The sequence below is a fragment of the Phoca vitulina genome, unplaced genomic scaffold, assembly GCF_004348235.1.
Source record: "Phoca vitulina isolate PV1807 unplaced genomic scaffold, GSC_HSeal_1.0 scaffold24, whole genome shotgun sequence".
In the NCBI taxonomy this organism is placed as follows: domain Eukaryota; kingdom Metazoa; phylum Chordata; class Mammalia; order Carnivora; family Phocidae; genus Phoca; species Phoca vitulina.
The window spans coordinates 20,933,877-20,949,215 of NW_022589727.1; the positions used below are offsets into that span (position 1 = coordinate 20,933,877).

Below are 15,339 nucleotides of genomic sequence, written 5' to 3' on the forward strand. Positions count from 1 at the left end.
GACTTAATATGAACCATTAGAACACTAAGATCTAAATGTACTGATGCAGAAATGCATCCATTTTATACTGTTAAAAGAAGAAAGTGAATTTCAGAACAATATGTATTGTATGACCTCATTTTTGGAATAAAACTACACACACAGTAAGTCCTGTAAAGACAGACAGACCATGCTAAGAGTAGTTATCTTTGGGGCCTTAGATTATGGGGTAGTTGTACTTTCTATTTTAAATATTTCTATTTTGTGTGCATTTTCTACACAGAACACACATTATTTCTATAAGTTAGAGACAAAGGCTTTTAAATTTTTTGGTGACTTAGAAGACCCATTCACAGGAGTTATCTTAGTAATACACTTATAAATATGATTAGATATTTATAAGTTTTCGTTTATAAGGTTAGATTTCTTATCAGCCTCACCTTCTGACCCAGGGTGCTTTCCTGCTCATTGGTATTGAAAACAGTGACATTTTCCAGATTAAATTGACTCTGCAAGTTAAGACCTATTAAATAGAAGAAGAAAAAAAAGATTTTCAAAGCAATTCCACCAAACAACTAAGCTTAAGACTATAACTTTGTTGTCATATAACCAAAATGTATAAAATGATAAATCCATAATTAAACAAAAGATCAAGTCAGAAATACCACCACACTTGATTTTCAAATCCTTTCTAAAAGTCATTCTTTAAGGTGCCTTTAGAGTATCCAGAATTCTACATACATTATAACAAATATAGTTGTCCTTGTTATTAATGAATAGTCTAGAATAATTTCAGAGTGCAATACATAGTAATTTATAATTTCGCTGAAGCACAAATAAAAATTGTATTTATCAATATTGTATATGTTGTATATACATATAATCAATACCGTGTATGTTGCATAACAACATATACAGTAAATATACTTTAGCTAATGAGAGCTTTCTCACTGTCAAAGAAAGAACTTATAAATGAGCAGGAATACTGGTGCTGGATTAAACTCAGAAGTATCAGTATGAAATCATGGTTCTTATTGTTGGTCATTTAAAAACACATACATAGGCAGATACAGAAATAAATAAAGATGTATATGCATACATGGGTTAGTATACATATACATATGTTTCCCAGCTCTGTCCACCAACAGAACCCAGAAGGAGTAATACTCCACTAGTAATTAGCAGATCTGGGGCCCAGATATTGGCTTCTAAATACCATTCTTAAATAAAAGGAATCAGGCTCTCTGGAGAAGTGGGTGATTCTAGGGGTGGGGTAGAGAACACAAAAGATGAGCCCAGACTCTCTTCTCATACCAGGAAAACATGAAAGAGCTCCCAATGGGCAAAACTAGAACAATTTGAGCGAGAAACTAAATAATTATACTATGGGACTATAACCCAGAGAATAAAATATCTACAAATTCACACTGAAACAGATGACTGAATTAATAAGTAAATAAATGAGAGGAGACAACTTTTGCTTTTGAAGAATCCCAAGTAATACATGTAGAAGGCATAAGAGAAATAGAAAACCACCACCAAGGCAATCTAAAAATTATTGCTATAGGCAAAATTCACTGATGAATGCTAAAATTAGTGGGCAAAGGTCTAAGGAGAAAAAGAGTATTTGCAAAGCCTCAAAGTATTTCCCTTCAAATATTAATTACAAATGTAAAAATAGTAACTTAGCAACAGAAAAATATGGTGATCAAGGATAACACCACCAATAAGACATATCAATATCATGTTGAAATGATGCACCAAGAAGGGCACAGCACCTCTGTAGTCTTCCCCCAAACCCATACCTTCAATCTAATTATGAAAAAAATCAGACAAACAAACTGAAGGGCATTCTGCAAAATATCTGATCAGTACTCTTTTAAAAGTGTCAAAGTCATGAAAAAAGCAAAGACTGAAACTGGGGAGAGTAAAGCAATGTAGCAACTAAATGCAATGTGGGATCCCTAAACAGAAGAAAGAAAAACATAAAACTGGTAAAATCCAAATAAAGTCTATAGTTAACAGTGCTGTACCACCAATGTTGATTTCTTAGTTTTGGTAACTGCACCGTGATCATGTAAAAGGCTAACATTAGGTGAGGGTTATTCAGGTACTCTTGCTATTATCTTTGCAACTCTTCTTTAAGTCTAAAGATATTTCAGAACAAAAAGTTAAAGTGAAAAAAACTATGCTAGATCAAGTCATTAAGCTAGTGAATGAATCTGGTTGCCCATTTAGCACTGACTACTTAAAATATGTTTGTCTACTCCCTATTTATTATTCAATATAGCACACACCATAATTACATCAAAAATTTCAGTCATACTTCACCACAAGCTAAATTACATGCTGAACTGGCTTTTTGAAGGTCTTGGGATATACCCTAGTGAATGTCAAGCATCTAAAATGTTTAAAAAAGATAGTATAAGAAAATATCCCAAAATGCCAACCTAGCTTACGTTAGGGTGGTAGGATTAATCATAAACAGCTTTTTTCCTTCATTTTCTGAATTTTCTGAAATAGGTTATATTATTTTTATAATTTAGAAATTAAATTTAAAAACATCATTTATAGAAAATATATAACGTCTAAAGCTACCTTTAGCAATGTTATTAGTTTTTCAACCAATCAATAAGAGAAGGAAAAAAATGGTTTCTCTATGTCTCGCCAATTTAGTAATGCTGTACATTGAAAAAGAGGTCTAAAATGTTCTTTAAAAAATGATGAGATCTACAAATAAAGGGGATTAAGAGTACACTTATCTTGATGAGCACTGAGTAACAGAATTCCTGAATCATTATTTCATACACTTGAAACTAACAAAACACTATGTTAATTATACTTCAATTAAAAAAAAAAATAGAAAGGAAAAAAAAGCTATAAATAACATACATTTGAAATTTTAGACAACATTCACAAATTCCCAGGGCAAAAAGTTACCAAAACTGTCTCAAGAAAAAATGAAAAGTCTGAATAGTTCCAAATCTGTTGCATAAATCAAATCCATACCCACAAAACTTTATTGTGGCTGTTTCACTCATAAATTCTACCAAACATTCAAGAAAGAAATAGTAACAATTACTCCAACTCTTCCAGAAAAGAAGAAAAATGTGAAAACTTTCCATTCATTTTATGAAAGTAGTTTATTTTTATTATTTTTTAAAGATTTTATTTATTTATTTGACAGAGAGAGAGAGACACTGAGAGAGGGAACACAAGCAGGGGGATTGGGAGAGGGAGAAGCAGGTTCCCCGCTGAGCAGGAAGCCCAATGTGGGGCTCGATCCCAGGACGCTGGGATCATGACCTGAGCTGAAGGCAGACGGTTAACGACTGAGCCACCCAGATGCCCCTTATGAAAGTAGTTTAATTTGCTATAAAAGTCTAACAAGATCATTATAGGGAAGGAAATTTACAGGCCACTCTCTTTCCTGAACTAAATTCACATATCCTTAAAAAAAAATTAACATTCCAAATCCAGCTACATTTTATAAGAAGGCCATATCACAACCACATTTGGATTATACAATGTAAAAAAAAAAAAAAGAGAAAAGAAAAGGATGAGAGTGGAAGCTGGAGATAACAAGGGGAAAAAAAAAAAGGCTGAGAATTGAAACCTTGTTCTTAAGTCTTCTACAACTTCCAGAAAAGAAACTACAAATTAGTAATTAGGAGGGGGCACACTTGTTTCACAAAACACAGTCTTCATTTATCACAGATTTAAATGGCAACTAGGTGTCTGGCATTGTTCTAGGCACAGAGAACAAAGAAGTAAACAACACAAACACACTGAAAATGCCAGATGGTGTTAAATGCTAAGAAGAGATTTGAAATCAGATGGTGATAATGGTGACTGCGGTAGCAGGTTTAGATTAGATGCTGAAAGAGAGGCTCCCTAAGGAAGTAAAATTGAGACTAACAGCAAAAGTCAGTAGTATGACAAAAAAAGAACAAAAAGGTTTACAGAGGGAAGAGTTAGTGCCAACACCCTAAGGTTCCACTGACCCTGGTATTTTGAAGGCATCAAGGTAAGATGCCAATTCAATGGGGAAAGAATAGTTTTTTCAACAAATGATGCTGGGACAACTGGGTATTAACACACAAAAGAATGAAACTGGACTCCCACCTCACAGCATACACAAAAATTAACTCAAAATGGACCACAGAGCTAAATCTCTTATAAGAAAACACAAGAATAAATTTTTGTGACCTTAGATTAGGCAATGATATATACAGGGTATAAACCATGTTCACAGTGCTGTTCTAGGCAATGAAGTAAAAAATGTTTTGTTTTTTGTTTTTTTTTTTTAAAACAGTAAAGAGCTGACAAGAAAGTAAGGGATACGTGGCAAACATGCAGAAGGCAAGTAAGATAAGCAATGCATCATCAATACTTAAAGCCACTTCTGTCTTGAGTACATCTGCCAAACAGAAGAATCAGTTGTAAAATTGAGCTAGCCTTTTCGTAGCTTCCTGAGGCTAGAATTATAAAGTAAATCTGGGCCCCCAAAAGGTGGGGAATCTAATAAATCCCACCCCAACCATCTTCAAGGCTGAGAACCTATAGGCTATAACCCTCAGATTAAAATAAACCAAATTATAGTTCAGCGCCAAGTCTTCTCAATGTTCGAAGGAATAACAGGCCTTAAACTGGGCTGAATTAAGGTAACCCCGGACTGGTGATAGCCACCTTCTATAGGTGCCTGGCAGGAGCAATGAAAACTCTATCTGGAGAAAAGTATCTATCCTAGGCCTCAAAACTAATCCCTCAATATTTTCTCAAATATAACACCCAAAACTAGCCAGATACACAAACAGATAAGACATCCTGAGGAACAGTAGAAACAAACCCACAAAGACTTAAGGCACTGGAATGATCAGATCCATAACAATGCTTATCCTGGTTAAAAAACTAAAGCACAAATTTGAAAACATGAGCAGGGAATAAGAAACTAGAAAGTGACATAGCACACTTAAAAAAGACCTTCAACAAGTGAAAAATAAAATATAATAATAACAATAAAAACTAAAATTAAAAACTCATTTAGCAGCTGATCATTCATAGCTTAAGAAAGATAGTGAACTGGAAAACTGTTCTGAAGAAATTATTCAGAATGCGACAGCTAGAGATAAATAGATGAAAACACAGAAAGAATAAGAGACAGAGGACACAGGGACAAGGTATCATAATGTTTACCAGAGTTCCAGAAAGAAAAGAAAGAGGTATACACAATATTTGACGAAATAATGGCTAAAATTTTTACAAACTGGATGAAAGACACTAATCCACAGATTTAAGATTCCCACAAATCTCAAACATGATAAAGAAATCCACAGTAAGATACATCATAGTACAACTGGAAAAAAAAAACAACCAAAAACCCAAAACAAAGAAAAAAATCTTAAGAGCAAAGAGAGAAAAAAAAATCTAGATTATCCTCAAAGAGGTTAGACTGATATTTGTGTTGTCTAGAGAACAATGGAAGACAGAAGGCAGAGTAATGATTATCTCACACATGATGAAATCCTCTATCTAGTGCCAACCTAGAATCTTTTACCTATTGAAATCATTCTTCAAGAATAAAGATTTTCAGACAAAACATAGACCTGCACTAAAGAAAAGTCTAAAGGGGAAATTTTTCACAACTAGGTCAGAAATATAAGCAGTAAATAACTTAGAAATCTAAATTAATCTTGATCACATTAAGTAGGAAAGAAAAAACCCCACAGATCTAGTATGACGAAAAAGAAAACACACAGAAACCACAGCCATCATATACTATGGGTCTCACTACATGCAGGCACTGTTGTAAGCTATTCATGTATTTTAATTCATTTAATCCTCACAACAACATATGAAGTAGGTGGTATGTATATTAGCCTGATATTAAGGAAAGAAGACTGAAGGAAAGAGGTATTAAAATCTGGCATGTGTGAACAGAATGTGGAGAGCTCTGGAGAACTGGTTATATTCCATTTCTGAAGTTCGACAGTGGTTACACAAGGATTTAATTCAGAATTATAGTCTACATTTATTTTATGCACTTTTCTATATGAATGTTATATTTCACAATAAAAAATGGTAAAAGAAATGAAAAGAAATAAATGTGCCTAAATAGTAGTGACTGTGAGGGAGAAAATGGAAGCAGAAAAATTGGCCTACATTATAAAATGAAATATAGGCATGATAGTTCATATCTACATATGTGTGATTCAACTACACATTTTTATTATTAATAAGCTTGGAACTTAAAGAACCAACTGTCAAATTACTATGTTGTACATCTGAAACTAATATATGTCAACTATACTTCCAAAAAAAAAATCAATGACTGTAAGGGTTACCTGTATTATACATTAGCAACAGTATAACTATTAACCAATAAAAGAAAATAAAGCGACAATTTTCTATACTTTCAACTTTATAGAACTCAATAATAATGATGATGATAATTCTTGATAACACTTCTAGAACATTTACTATATGTCCAGCACATTAAGTGCTTTACATATACTAACACATTTAATCCTTATAACCCTATGAGGTAGATAATATTACCTCCAGTTTACAGAATGGGAAAACTGAGACACAGAGAAGTTAAATAACTTGCCCAAGGCCATAGAGCCATTTTTCTTATCATCAGAGCAACTTCTAATCCATTAAAAACTGAAAAATATTTTCCTTCAAAGCATTTATTTAATGTATAAAAACTTACCTGATTTCTCAGATAAAGGGAAAAGCCTGGCCAAAAAGAGTTGAATTCGTCCACAGAAGACTGTATTCTGGGATTTTGATAATCTTCTCAAGAGATCTAACAATATATGGAAATGAAGGTTATAGGAAATCATTCTACGTTTATTACAACTATACCCAAATTTGTTAATCAGTCTGTCAAGAGTATTTCCCTAAAGCAGTTCTCAAAATTGGAGTAGAAACTATTATTCCAAAAAAGCATCAAAAAAATTAGGAATAAAACGAATTTAGCATGGGCAAGAAAAACTTCACTGAATTTTTTTTTGGTTTTATGTTTATACCCAGAACAGGAAGTTTAATTTAAAGTGAATGATCAGTTTTAATAAATGAGTCTGTTATTTAAAAATGAAGATACTAATCTATTTTTAAAATTTTATCACTTGTGTTTAACTCAATCACCTGTTTTACTAGCCACATTTGTTTTAAAAAATCATTTACAATTGAATTACTTACCATTGCACATACGTAGTAAATAATTTTTCCCAGCAGAATAGAATGTGTTCTGAAATTAAGACAGAAATTATCACTACTGTTCAGAAGTTGTTGCATTCTTCAATAAGTCACAGCAAGTAAGACATTAAAGAACACTGACTTGCACTGAGTCTACTATGCCACTTTTCACTATTTCCCCCACAAATAGCATTTTCAATTAAGTATATGTTCACATATATAACAAAACATGATACTAAGTAACTGTTTTAAACATGTGAAAGTGTGCATTTTCAAATTAATTGTTACTACTCAAATTTTGCACTTCAACTTTTTCTACACCATGACTCTTACTTGGCCCCCTCAAGATAGCAGTACAATTCCCTCAGAAGGACAAACTTTTTGGCAGTCAGCAGTACTAAAATATAAGCAAAAAAAAAAAAAAATCTATCTTCTGAAATCTGGATCGACAGAAACATAATGTTAGCAGAAAAAGAAACTAAGGCACTTACTGATTTCCAAGTAGCAACATTTTTTTCCACAAAAGTGAATATTGTGTCACATTGATCCAAAGGAAGACAATCCAAAACATCTCCCAATAATACAAAAGGTGTAGATGCGGTACAAATACCTTCAAGTGGAGCACAAGCCAATTTAAAAGTTTTAAAAAAAAACTGTACAGTAAAATAGCCCATGCAAAATAATTCTGAAGAATATCTTAACAGTATACTTAGTCACTCCTAACAAATTTTTAAGAGACAAGAAATGGAAGCAACCTAAAAGTCCCCAAATGGGACATACTTAAGTAATTTTTGGTATGTGCACTCAATAATAATGATGATGATAATTCTTGATAACACTTCTAGAGCATTTACTATATGTCAGGCACACTAAGTGCTTTACGTATACTAACACATTTAATCCTTATAACCCTATGAGGTAGATAATATTACCTCCAGTTTATAGAATGGGAAAACTGAGACACAGAGAAGTTAAATAACTTGCCCAAGGCCATAGAGCCAGTAAGTGGTAGAGCTGGGATACGAACCCAGGCAGTCTGGCTCCACAGTCTGTTTTCTTCACCACTAAGCTATTCAAAAGAATATAATGCAGCCAATTAAAAACGATGGTTATGACGACTATAATAACTTGGAAAATGCTTATGATATAATGTTAGGTGAAAAAGGCAGGATTCAAAACTGTACGTTATTATGGTTACAACAATAAAAGTTTTTAAAAAGACTAGAGAAACAAAAAACATATACCAAAATGAATGGTAGTTTTTTAAAGTAGAGGAATTAATGAGTAGTATTTTCCCTTTTGCTCATTTCCAAATGTTCCATAATGTTGCTAAATATCTTTGTGATTTACCTTCAAAAAAGATAAAAAAGTTTTATACTGATTTCAACTATTAAACATTTAAAATAAAAGCATCGTTTCAGGGGACAGAATGGTATAGTAAAAAGTCATTTATTTCAAAATTCAATGTTACTTAACTAAAGCAATAAATTAAAACATTTTTTAAAGAAAAGGTCATTTGGACTAGCTAAACATACGTTCATCTCCCTGCTCTTCCTTCTATTTTAAGGGAACAGTAACACTTGGTTAAGTGTTTAAGAAAAGTAGCCTTTTAAGCCTTGCACGCAAAGAAAATATCTAGGGAGCACTGTAAGCCCCAAACACTGCAGTTAATATAGTATGTTCAAAAAAAGAAAGTAATATATTCAGCTCTACTCTGCACTGGTATGATCACATCTGGAATGTGATATGAGGGAAATTGCCAAGAACCAGTGGGTGGCATAAGGAAGCAGATTTTAACTCAATACAAGGGAAACCTGACAAGACGATCTAATAGAAATCAAAACAGTAAGCCCCATCCAATCGGCATAGATGCTGGATGACCACCTGCCAGGAACATTACAGAGGCGGGGCAGGATAACCAGAGATGAGACCGGGTTAGACAACTGCTGAAGTCCCTCACCACTTAAGGTTCTGAGATACTATATGCCCTGTACACCTAAAGGATTTGCGAGGCATACTCCCTGCCTGTAGTTGCAACATAGTTTGATATAAGTTAACTCACAATTATAGAAATTAAGAATTACCTAGATTCCACTCCCAAAGATTCTGATTCAGTAAAACTAAGCTAAGGTTTTGCAATCTCATTTAAAAACAGAGATTCACTGGTAATTCTGATGAACTGGACTATAGTGTGATCTCCCAGCATTTTTCACAACCTGTGCCCCAGCCTCTGAATGCCGTCTTTGCTTCACCTTAACCTTGTCCACAGATACTCTCTCTTCAGTTCCCAAGCACCTTGCTATGTTGATACTTCTATGGTTTTGTATACAATGCTTTTTTCTACCTATATAGTCTTTCTCCTCTCTATCATGTGGCAAATTCCTGCTCCATCTTTCAAAGCACACAGTAAATATCAGTGCATCTAAAAAACTCCTGATGCCTTTGAACAGGTCACCCCATCTATACTTCTGAAGCACAGTATAAATAAATTATAGCATTTATCATAGCTTGTTTATTTTTATATAGACTACGAGCTTTCTAAGGGCAGGCATTTTTGTACTTTTTAACCTGTAAAGTGTCTGACACTAAACAGAAGCTCAATAAATATGTGCTGACTTGAATTTAACAAAACGTATTTATGGATAATTTGAAAACATGTCACATAAAGAATACAATAATAATCTCTCTCCAGAAGGACAGGACTTTTCCCCATCCAATTAAAAAAGCATCTAAGCTTTTATCATAAGTCCTTATCTTTCTCAAATAAAGTAAAAGTTCTAAAAATAGACTTTGTACAACTTCAAGAGTTAAAAATATTACCAGTCTACAAGAGTAATACATCAAGGTAATCAATGAACTAAGCAGACTGCTGTTTGACAGAAATTGGGCAAGGAACACTCTGCTGCAGAACTCATTCAAGTATGCTGAATGAATGAACATCTTGTATAAAAGTTTAACATGTGAAGTTAGAATTTATGAAGTATGCTTAAGTTCACAGAATAGCTTGCTGCTAAACTAGCAGACCACTTTTACCTTGAATGTTCTAGTTTTTGTAGGAATAGGTATCAAAATAAATATGTAAGTAATGCTTTGCAGATTAAAAGGCACTTTTCACATAAATTACCTGAATTAATGAGTATTTCAACTAAATTTGTTAAAGAGTACTGATGAACTAGTTTTTCACTGTTTCTTTATGCAAATATTTAATGAGCTCCTACTAGGTGTTAGGCACTGTGTACTTCCTATATGCCTTTTTTAGTCTTGAAACTAGCCCCCACTGCCACTGCCCCCATTTTAACAGTCCCCTACCTGTTTTCCTGCCAGCAGTCTCTCCCAATCCAACTCCTCCTTCATAGCTCCCTGTTAGCATGGTATACAAAGCCCTTTACAAATGACCCTAAGCTACCTCTCCTGCTTCCTTCCTCACCATTGTCATCATCCTCTCACCCCTTTGCTCCATGCAACTCTTTAGCCAGGCTGAACTTGCCTTTACATAGCTATGTATTCCTTTCTCTTTCTGCCTGACAAATCCATCATCCCTCACATCCCAGCTCCTGTTACAGCTTCCCTTCTAAGACCTTCCTGATTCCTTCAGAGTTTAGAGAGTCACTTCAACTACACTTCATTCCCACTTCACAGTAATTATACCTCAGTAAAAAATGTACACATCTGTTTCCTCCATTAGCCACTAGGCTCCTTATGGGCAGGGATATGTTTTCTTTACCACCGAATCTTTTAGTCCTACCTCAGTACCAGGCACATAGTAGATGCTCAATAAATATTTACTGAATGAATGAAACAACTGGAGAACAAACAAAGTGCCAAAATGTGTGCTGCATACTAGAGACGAGAAGTGTGAGCTAATTTCACTGGGACGACTTCTTGGCAAAGGTGGTAGGCAGAATTTGAAAAATGAACAAAATCAAACAGATGGAGAGGTACAGAGAGAATAACTTTTAAATAAAGCATGTCACGTCCATGATTACTTTAGAAAAACAACACTGTACTTACCTTCAGTTACTCCCCCAATAGCAAGAGAAATAATAGCTAAAACGTTTTCACATGATGAGTGATTTATCTACCAACAGAGGAGAAAACAATTTAATTTAGGGGCCAGAGTCCAGACTAGTTTGCTAACAATAAAAACATATCCTCTGACATTAAAGTATCAGAAATCTAAGATAAACATATTTCTTATAGAAAATAAAATTACTTTTTAAGATGAAAATACAAAAAATGAACAATATTAATAGAATCATTAATTGTTAAAATAGATCAAGTAAATAAGGGGGTGATTCACTTAAAATCCAATGGTCTTAGGAAGATGGTTACATTAGCATGATTATGGCTACAAGCTAATCAAGTACAGAAGCACTGAGGCCATAACTCAATCAATGGCACAGGGCAAAGGGAGGGCCAGGGGAATTAATTGTACTGGTGCATCAAAGTGTCTGAGGGTTTTAATAGAGGAGGTAGTGCTTAGATTCCATAACATTATAGAAACTAGCATTTTTTGAGTGTTCATTATGTGTTGTTTTATACAACCTTGAAAGAATGTTATATTCCCTCTTACAAAGGAAATTGAGGCTCAGAAAAGCAAAGTAACTTGCCCAATGCCTCACAACATGTAACTGACTAGGTCTGAAGAAGAGGAAAAAAATGAGTTTTGATAGAGAATTGTTCAAAAGAAAGGACATTGTATTATGGCCATTAAAAAAGGATCTAGCTTCTTGGGACACAACCTTCACTTGACCAAGAATAAACTGCTGAAAGTTTTTCCTTCCTTTGGGTGCCCCACTAATGGTAAATAAATTCAGAGTTTTCACGTTTAGGTTAAATTTTTCTACTGAAGTTGGATAGGCTTTGGTTATTTTTGTATACTAACTGATGAGGTTGCCACAGGAAAATGAGGGCATGGAATCCAGTTCCCATGCTGAACATTCTTGTGCTAGACCTTTCATGCTACCAAAGGTGGGTCACTGTTTATAGAGCAATGTGAGAGGGCCCACCTTCAAATTCCAGTTCTGGCTCAGGAAAATCTCATACCAACTTTTCTAATATTCACTTGGAGAGAGCTCATTCGTTAAACCAAACCCTTAAATTGCACTTGGGCTGTCAAAATCCTTAACTATTACGTAACTCCTACACTATGATCAAGTCAGCTTTCACAAAGTAGCAAGCTCACTATAGAAAAAATAATCTTGTTTAAATATCCATTCTGAGAATAAAAGCAATTTAAAAAATAACATTGATTAATTTAGCAGCAAAATTTTAACAATAAAGAAAAACATACTTACAATTTCTTCTTCTAGAACACCTCTGAAAGCTTGGTCAAGGGTACATTTTTTTTCATTTTCACTATTAAAAACAAAAGACACCTGCATTTTTTAAACAGCTCAAGGTAAGTATAAAGATCTCGGCAAGTGTATTTCATGGATATCAATGCCTTACCTGCCAGGTAATTGGCTGAAGGTACTCAACAATGGCTTGATATTTTTGTTGTTCAGGGCCTCTCTGGTAGACTTCTAGAAAAATAAAAATAGCATGTATGTGGAAAGACATCACTCATCAATATTATGTCCAACTGGAAATGCTTATACTTGGAAAAAATTACCTATCAGTCATTACATCAGTAATTCTTATTCAAACGCCATGAAATGATACAGACCCTAATCGCTTTAAACTTGACAAGAGCTTGCCAACTAGACTTTCTCATTCCAGGCTTTCGCTCCTACCATTTCTTTAAATATCACATTCATGAGAGTATTCTGCCTTTTTTTTTTTTTTTAATCTCCAAATGGCTCCTTATTTACAGGCTTTGGTTTTAAAATTTCATAGCCCCCTCTCAAGGTCCTTAATGTTATCTCCCTCAGTCTATCCAACCTTATTTCCCACAACCGCCTAACATAGTCTCCACTAAGGTCTAGCTATTTTTCTCATTATTTTCTATCAAGCTCACTCTAGTGTATTTAGTCACCGTTCTTCCCACCGGCTCATGCAAATTCTATCCATTCTTCAAGACCCATCTCAAGCCCCACCTTCTCTAGTTTGCTCAGCCCAGTCCCTGACACATAGTCAATACTGAATACTTGTTAATTGTCTTAGTCATAATTCAAAGCCAAAACAATAAAAAGGGATTTTGGCTCAGTAGGTAGAGCATGTGATGCTTGATGTTGGGATTGTAAGTTTAAGCCCCCTTTGGATGTAGAGATTATTTAAAAATAAAACCTTAAAAAAATATGAAAGACAAAAATACTGCAAAGTCATTCATTCTGTGGAAATTCACATACACTTGGAAAGTTATCTCATTACCCCCAGGAGTTTGATTTACACTGGAAATGTCCACTCCCGACTCTGCCAAGAGTAGACAGTATACTCTTGGGCATATCTCCTTATCTCTTTGTGCTTCAATTTCCTCTTAAATAAGGGGGCTGTTGTAGATGCTTATTACTAACAGCAACAGTGGCATCACCTGGGAACTTGTTAGAAATGCAGACTTTCAGGCTCCATTCCAGACCTACTGAACCAGAATCTCCAAATGATTCCACTGCACACGGAACCTTAAGAAGCACTGCACTAAATGATCTCAAATTAAATGATCCCATCCGGGACTAATATGATATTGGATATTTCTAACAAGTACTCTTAGCAGAATTTCAGAGCACCAGGGATTACAGAAAGAAAACGACTCTAAAGACATAAACAACATAAAACTTGATTAACAAACAAACCCTCATTGTATGGGATAAAAAAATAACGTGCACACAAGAAAACTTTTTCTTCTGGCTTTACTAGAACTAGATAAGCACAGTTAAATATCTGAGCAGTTGAATCATGACTTGAAATACTGGAGCAAATGCTAAAAACAAATAGAGGCAAACAACTTAAAACTGGGTTCTTCATGCTCTGATGGGCAACATAAAAAGAATACTGGGTCTGAAGTCAGAAACACCAGCGAAGTACATCATCTTACTTCGGGGGGGGGGGTGTGGTCTCAAGTTCTATCTCATCTACCAGTGTTAACAAAACTTTGCCTACTTCACTGTGCTATTCTAAGAGTTAAGTAAGGTAACATGAAAACGCTCTGTAAGGCGTTTCCCAAATGCTCAAACTACTCTTCCTCATTGTGTATGAATAAAATGACATCCGACAACAATTCCCAGACTGATCTCTGTTTGCCTTTTCCTACTTAGGATCTCCTTGTTAATCTCTTAGGAGTGAGACACCGAGGGTTAAAGGGTGGTGAATAAGCAGCCGGAACTATCACCTGGCAGCTAAGGAGGCGGAGCGGGCGCCAGTTCTCTGGGCTAAAACCACTCGCGCCCTCACCCTTAAGGAGACACCTGTCTGGCAAGCGAGCACTGCAGAAGAGCTTGACCGCACCGGAGGCTGTCTGCGGATGAGTCCTCCACGCGGGCCACAAAAGCGCCCAGAACGCCGGGTTCAGAGACCTGCGGCCAGAAGGACGGCGGCGGACAGCACAGGACCCACGGAAGAGGCAAGTAATGCGTCTTTCCCACCTCCCAGCCCCCGACGGGGCCGGGGACCGACATCGCGGCGTACACACCTCAGTTCCCGCTTACCACAGGGCAAAATTCGAGTATTTTCAGGGAGAGGAGGAAAAAGATCGAGCCGGGTTAGGGTCCCACCCTCCCACCGTCCACTCACCGTAAACCGCGTCCGCGCTTCGGGCAAACTGAAGAGCGGCGGCGTCGGAGACATCTTCTCGGCGGCGCGTGCCCGCCACCGCGCTGCGGCGCCCGCCGATGACGTCAAGCGGGAGCAACGAGATTGCCGTCTCCGTGCGCGGCTAGAGCGGCCTGTGAGCCAAGAGGTGGGCCCGCTGGCCGCTGGGAGCTACTGTGGTGAGAGTTCAGCCCGGCGTTGGAAGGCTGAGTCAGCCACACCATGCTCAGTCCGGATTCGTGGAGAACCCTAGGGGTGACAGCTTATGGGCGTTCTCGCCCTGTAAGCTCGGTGCTGCCTGGCGGGGAATAGGCGTGATTTTCCTGCTTTGGGGAAGCCGGGTGAATGACGGCTAGTAAGGCTCACTGAGTCGCGCGGGAAGGTAACCTGCCTGGGAATCCAGGGCAGGTGGGTTACCTGTAAGTGCCCCACGCTGGGGAAGTGTTGGCAGTGCCCGTGACTGCAGTCATT

The 15,339-nt window shown here is 36.2% G+C and overlaps 1 protein-coding gene across 2 annotated transcripts in view; it reads right to left on the reverse strand.

The window, feature by feature from the left end:
- The window catches only part of THOC1 (THO complex 1), a 51,776-nt gene extending 36,786 nt beyond the window's left edge, over positions 1–14,990 (reverse strand). The window contains exons 1-8 of one of the 2 annotated variants that reach the window (XM_032421179.1): positions 14,851–14,990; positions 12,634–12,707; positions 12,480–12,540; positions 11,194–11,260; positions 7,674–7,792; positions 7,186–7,234; positions 6,695–6,790; positions 420–502 (exon numbers count right to left, since the gene is read on the reverse strand). In XM_032421179.1, coding sequence (XP_032277070.1) covers positions 420–502; positions 6,695–6,790; positions 7,186–7,234; positions 7,674–7,792; positions 11,194–11,260; positions 12,480–12,540; positions 12,634–12,707; positions 14,851–14,904 — 603 coding nt within the window. In that variant the 5' untranslated portion in view covers positions 14,905–14,990. Of the gene's footprint in view, positions 1–419; positions 503–6,694; positions 6,791–7,185; positions 7,235–7,673; positions 8,252–11,193; positions 11,261–12,479; positions 12,541–12,633; positions 12,708–14,850 lie in introns of those variants that run through there. The other variant, XM_032421180.1, reaches the window with a different exon arrangement.
- Positions 14,991–15,339: the final 349 nt, after the last annotated feature.